This window comes from Scardinius erythrophthalmus, assembly GCF_964197995.2.
Source record: "Scardinius erythrophthalmus genome assembly, contig: HAP1_SCAFFOLD_124, whole genome shotgun sequence".
Lineage (NCBI taxonomy): Eukaryota > Metazoa > Chordata > Actinopteri > Cypriniformes > Leuciscidae > Scardinius > Scardinius erythrophthalmus.
This window is the reverse complement of record NW_028296486.1, coordinates 33,719-40,448: the sequence shown is the minus strand read 5'-3', so window position 1 is coordinate 40,448 and position 6,730 is coordinate 33,719. Positions and strand designations below refer to the sequence as shown.

The 6,730-nt window shown below is 38.3% G+C and overlaps 1 protein-coding gene across 1 annotated transcript; it reads left to right on the top strand.

Annotated features, from left to right (window-relative positions):
* Positions 1-549: 549 nt before the first annotated feature.
* LOC308686312 (uncharacterized protein) lies at positions 550-4,002 on the top strand. Its single transcript, XM_081394710.1, has 4 exons — positions 550-682; positions 1,031-1,186; positions 1,789-2,197; positions 2,541-4,002. The coding sequence occupies exon 4, from the start codon at positions 2,974-2,976 to the stop codon at positions 3,799-3,801; it is 828 nt and encodes a 275-aa protein (XP_081250836.1). The 5' UTR covers positions 550-682; positions 1,031-1,186; positions 1,789-2,197; positions 2,541-2,973; the 3' UTR covers positions 3,802-4,002.
* Positions 4,003-6,730: the final 2,728 nt, after the last annotated feature.

The following is a 6,730-nucleotide window of genomic DNA, read 5'->3' as shown; positions in this document are numbered from 1 at the left end:
TTAAAATCCCACCTATCATGCTTATGCTACTCTGAATAATGCCTGAACTTCGTATTCTGAACACTTCTTGCGTTGTTGTTGTCTTTTGCCTCTTCATGATGACTCGCTTAATTTAGTCCTGATTTGTAAGTCGCTTTGGATAAAAGCGTCTGCTAAATGACTAAATGTAAATGTAAATGTAAATGTAAATGTAAACTAATCAATTGTAAATTACTTATAACTGAATCTACACAACATACATACAATAATTAACATATCACTTATTAATCATTTATGAACGCATAGTCATGTTTCGTAAATAATTAGTTAATCATTTACTAATCACATTTAAATGACTTGTAACGGAATTTACAAAACATACATAAAATGTTAGTATATCACTTGCTACTCATTTATGAATGTTCTGTAAATGACTAGTTCATCATTAACTAACCACTTATAAATGACTTACAACTGAACGTTATTATAAAGTGTTACCAGTACATTTTTCAACAGTTTTAAAAATTAAAGAATAGCAACAAAACCTCAGTTTGCTACTGTTCATGATCTCAGTGAAAGTACTGAAGTCTTCCCTGATATATCTGCTCTGCCGACACTGGCAGGGTTTTGTTTTTGTTTTTTAGATAAACTTCCAAGAATCTTTAGGACTTCATCTGGATTTTCCTAAATGTCAAACATCACAGTATGTTCTTTACCTGTATATCCACCACTGCAGATTTGAACTCTTCTTTTTTTGACTCAGTTTATTCTCCTGTCTACTCTATCTCTTTATCGTGCTTCAAATTCTTATCTGTATTTCTGACTAGTTTATTTTTCATAGATTCCTAATTTCCTAAATAGACTTTGCTAATTGTTGTCTGAGTACAGTACTCTAGTTGTACTATTTTGCAATTCGTGAATGATTTTGTCTATGTGGCTCAGAGCAAAATCTACAATCTGTAGAATTAAATAACATCAGGCATACATTACTGTAATCTTTAGATGATATATTGTGCCATTTGAATAAATATGTAATTTTCTCTCTTCACAGATCCTGCTCTAATCATGGAGGCGGCTTCCCTGTCAGCGGAGCCATCAGCTCTGCGCAGCTACACAGGAGAACTTGTTCACTGTGTAAACAGCAATTACGAAAAGCTGTTTGGCAGGAAAGTGGTCCCCACGTTTTGTTCCCCTGCATGTTACACCGGTGAGAAATGTTTTTTTTTGTTTTTTGTTTATCAACTTGCAATTTCTGTGTAACCTCCATCTATATGTCAGATTTAAACAGATTAAGTCGACTGTATCATAATTGATATGCAAGTTTCTAAAGGCCTCTAAATTATCAACATGATCAAAACTTTTCTGGAAACATGCCCTCTGTCGTCTGATTTATAGTCCATATTTTAACTAGTAAAAGTGTCTAAAGTAATTGTAAGAATAACTTTATATTGTAAATAACAATTTTTTTTTATATTATTACAATTTATAACAAGTTATAACAATTTTATATTGTTAGTAATATAGTAATATACTAGACTGAAGCAGCTTAGGTTCACTTGATTAGAAAATCATGTTACATGTATATATCAAAATGATCATCAGACTTTTCTCTCAATCATCATTTTATTGCATTTCATGTAATGTTTTGTCCCCATAATTAAAGGTTTTGGGCCTCTGAATAATATTTTTTTCTCCTCGACGATGAGCTCTATATTCTCACACTATATGAGCTACTACAGAAGCCTAATGTATCAAATATGATACACAACATTGTATTTAATTTCTGTTTGTTTATTGTTTTTATTTCAGGTGAGCTCATTGGAGTGCAGTATCTGTTCCAGCAGACTGGCCATGAACCCAGACTCTGAGCAGACAGCAGAGCTCATTGAGGACCTCAGTGTGGAGGAGCGAGAGGAAGATGAGGGCTTCTGTGACATCAGCGAGGATCACACAATAACAGATCCGGAGGCTGTTCTGTCACCACCCTCTTCCACACTGACACCGGGTTCTTCCACCCTGGTCACCAGCAGTGCCACGTCTGCACCGGTCTCCACATCTCCTTCACTGGTCCCTGACCCCAAACACACACCGTCTCCTTCGTCACCTGGACCCTCAGGGACTGCTGTCACACGTACCTGTTCCCTCTGAAACATCTGTTTCAACTCTCCCTTCAGAGCCAGAGGATGCTGGTCAGGATGATGATGATGAAGAAGAGACGGTAAACACCACTGCTGTCTTTCAAATTAGCTAGAATAATTATAATGAATTAACATCCAGTGCTTTAAATTCAGACTTTACACATATTTAAAATTTAAAAGTACAACCTAAATTCATTTGTAAGCTGCAAATACACATTAAGCCAAGTCATCTTTATTTCTTTGGTGCTTTATAAAGTACATGTTAAGAAAATGTCAAGAACGGCGCTCTCTGCTTTGTACTATACAGATTGTGTTAAAGAAGCTTTACGGTGATAAACAGGAAAATAACACAATCAGTTATGGAATGATGCATTAGACAGATGTGATGTAATAATTGTGTTGCGTGTTTGTGTTTTTTAATAGGCTGTTGACTACCAAAATGTCCCGGGATATCAACATGTGGACCAGCTGGCAGAACATCTGGTGGATCTCCGGGCCCACACAGCCCTCAGCCTGACCAGCCAGGAAGCCAACACCATAATCGCTCTTTGGCAGAACCTGGATGACCGGGACAAGGAACGGGTGGTGTATGGCAGTCGATGCCGAAAGAGACTGCTGAGTGGACGCTTCAAAGTGCCCAAGAGGTCCACTCACCCTGGAGTCGAGAGCACCACCAGATGTGTGCACTCCTGCTCAGTGGCCTGACTGTTGCCGTCTGGTGGAGACCATCTCCATCAGACTTTGCACTGTCCACCCAAGCCCCAAAAGAAAAGGCAAGGGATCCCTGTCGAGATGGTCTCTGATCCTGCAAGACTATCGCAGGATAAGGCAGCTTGTACTGGGCAACAGCTTGGGGATGGGAGGAACATCCATGCAGCTGGTGGAGGTTAACCAGAACACCCTGATTCAGTGGTACAACAGCAGACAGAAGAAGCAGGAGCTGTCTGTGCTGCTTCAGGGCATTCAGTTGCCTCAACCCCTCCCTGAAGCTCATGAACCTCTCCAGGTTGCCAAACATCTACGGACTGGGCTAGAACAACCAGGGGAGCAGCACCAGTACAAGCTACCAGAGAGCACAGCTGGTCAGGCAAAGCAGAGGCAGACTTCTGTTGGGCGACCCCCTCTCAGACCCAAGGCACCAGCGCAGAGTCAGATCAGTCTGACACCATCAGCACCTGGAGCTGCACTGCAGATGGTGCCAAATGTACTTATGCCAGCAGCACCAGGTTTCCAGGGTGTGCCATTGTTTCAGGGTGTGCCAATGTTCCAGGGTGCGCCAATGTTCCAGGGAATCCCAATGTTCCAGGGAATCCCAATGACCCAGGGAATCCCAATGACCCAGGGAATCCCAATGACCCAGGGAATCCCAATGACCCAGGGAATCCCAATGGTCCAGGGAATGCAACTGATTCAGCCACTGTTACAACCAACAGCTGTACAGGGCACCCGCTTACCCGCTGCAGCCGCTGCCAATCCAGACGCCATGCCCAAGAGACCCTACAGGAGAACTGTTGAGGCCAACACTTATAAGAAATGTGGGCAATTCAAAACAAGTGCAACAGGACATAGCCAGTACAGGGGCAGGGTGCACTGGTGTACTGGTGTACTGGTGTACTGCCCACAGGCCGAGATGCTTTCAAAAGAGGTGTGGCTGGAGGAAATGCGGAGAACCTTTTCCAAATAATGTATATATTTTTGTGTATATAGTATCGTGTATATCGTGTGTTTTAACAGTTGTTTAAATAGTTCACAATTGATAATACTTGTGAAAATTATTTAACATTTTAATTTATGTTTTTATATGTTTTTTTAAACGTTATTTAACATTTTAATATTCATTACTGTTCTGTTGGCATGATTGTAAAATAAAAACAAACTTTGCAAGTAATTGCTTTTTGATTTTTACTTCCATATAACACTATTTCATAAGTACACTGCAACAATATAACATTTGTAAATAAAAAGATCATTTGTAAATTTTGTTATTATTTGCTTGTGAAAGACGTTTTCAGCATATTAGTTAATATTTAATGGGTTGCATCTTTGTTTATTACAAATAACAGATTTGCAAGTGTCTTGTTTGAATGTAACCTAAAAAATATACTTAATCAAATCAATAGTAATACAACTACTAAATAATAACACTGTTCCATTGGTAATTATATTTTTTATGAAAGAATATAAAAAAACACAACAAACAAATTACATATGTATATTTTATTAACACTGGAACAGTATGCATTCCAAAAAATTTGCTTATTTACTTTACATTTATTACAACACAATATTTTATCAGAACACTGCAACAATTTAACATTTGTTTATAAAAATATAATTTGTACATTTTGTTATTCGTGTGACAAACATTTTCAGCCTATTAGTTACTATTTAATGGGTTGCATCTTTGTTTATTGCATAATAGTGCAAATAACATTATTTTTCATGAAAGAATATCAATAAAACACAACAAATAAATTACATATGTATATTTTATTAACACTGGAACAGTATGCATTCCAAAAGAATGCTTATTTAATTAAAAAATAAATATTACAAAAAGTTGGCTTTAGCTGGATTCGAACCCCGGTCTCGGTGAGCACCTGCAATAGAAAACAGTGTAATATAAATGCGTGATTTTCCCGCACGAAGAAACCGGAAATTGTATCATAAGACCTATGCTGAGGAAGACATATCTCTGAACGTCACATTTCACCCTTTCTTTTCTTCATTTTTTCTTTCCCTTCTTCCCCTTCTCTTTTTCTTCCTTCCCCCTTTTCTTCCCTTCTTCCCCACCTTTGTTGGACTATTGTTCCCCAGCTTGAACGCAGCGCCTTAGACCGCTCGGCCACGCTACCGCTGGAGCAGCGCTCGACCCTGACCCCTTTCGGCTAGTCCAATCACTACACTCCACGGCAAACAACAATTCGAGATGACAGGCGAAATTATGTGTCAGTGCTTTTGCGTTCTTTCGCAAATGTTTTGTGTTCTTTAGTTCAAAACTAAAGAACTAATACATATATTTTGTTTGATTTCATTTGATTCGTAACAACCCTATAATGTCATAGTATTCTAATTGCTTTTATTTATTATTGATTATTAATCTATTCATTTTAATAAGCACAAAAAAGTAGTTTATATTTATATTTCTTTGTTGTTATATTTTTAAGTTATAAAATGCTTTATGCAAGACAGTCCAGGGCCACTTTTTAGTCCCAGTCCCCTCTTACCCCCATTATATACTATATCATATAGCAATTCCATCAGAAAACAGGCACTGAGAGCAATGGACAACAGCACGTGTAGAATCAGGGTAAGATCTTGTGTGAAACTGACTTATTTTGCTTTCTGCAAAGAAGATCTTTGGTGCACATTCTTTTAGGAAAATAGGAAATATCAGTTTACATTTCCAAACATTCTTTGTGCCATTAATTGTAATAATCCAGTGAGATTTGTGTATGCACAAGGAGTCTGACAGCAGCCGGTATAATCTGATCTCACCATCATCGAGTCCGTCTGTGATTACATGAAGAAACAGAAGAAACTGAGACAGACTAAATCCAGAAGAACTGCGGGAACGTCTCCGAGACGCTTGAAGAACCTGAAGAATCCAAATTTAAGAATATGTTTAAGATCTGCTGATCTTACTTCCTTACATAACATCACATGAAAAACTAAGGTGAATTACACTGTATTGGGCATTCAAGGTGAACATGATGGCATCAATTTACTGATCAGAAGTCAGCTTTAAGTCAGCTGTCTAAACATTGTAATAGTCAGGGGTTTTGTTAGCCTTTGATCTTCCAACTAAGAGTTGGACTGTGTGTGAATGTTACCTAGTCTTAGTTCTCGGGACCATTTGTGTTTATAACATTTGGGGAAGTCAGTTGGGGGCAATTACCTCTATTGTCTTTAGATGATTAGATTTAGTGGTTACCTCTAAGGCTGTGTGTATGTTTAGCACCTTTAAAGACAGCCCACTGAAAGGCCTATAAAGAAACCATGTGAAGTATGTTAGTTAGAATGATTTGGGAAGAACTGCAGCCGCGTACAGCGAAGTCCTCAATAAAGAATAACTTTGTTTGAACGTGATCCCCAACGTCTCCTGGTCTCTTGCTTCGACGAAGAAAAAGTTTTCAACAATTTGCTGCCGCGACCCGGATGGAGAAACTGAAACTCAACAAAGAATGAACTTTCCAGACCGAACCTTGAAAACTTCAAGCTCAAAGATCTCAACAAAGGTGACTGAGTCCCAGACTGCATCTTGAAACTTCAAGCTCCAAAAAAATCTCAAAGACTGAATTTTGCCAGACGGAATCTTTCTCTACAAATGAAAGACTCGGTGAGTTTCACTCCATTAAAAGAACCAATGCAGACCAGTACAAATGTTTTCCTCTGCGCCGTTCAGAGAAGTAGTTAACAAACAACTGTAGAGTTTGGTTAACTAAAGATAAGCCTCTAAAAAGTTTTCTTTTAGAGATGAAATTGATCCTCTGTTGTTGACAGGGAAGATTAACAGTTACATGTTAATATTGTGTGTATGCTCTTGCTAGAGAAGACCTATCTGTAAGCTAGAGAATTAGCTTTAGAATTAGATTAGCCTCATGTGCTAATAA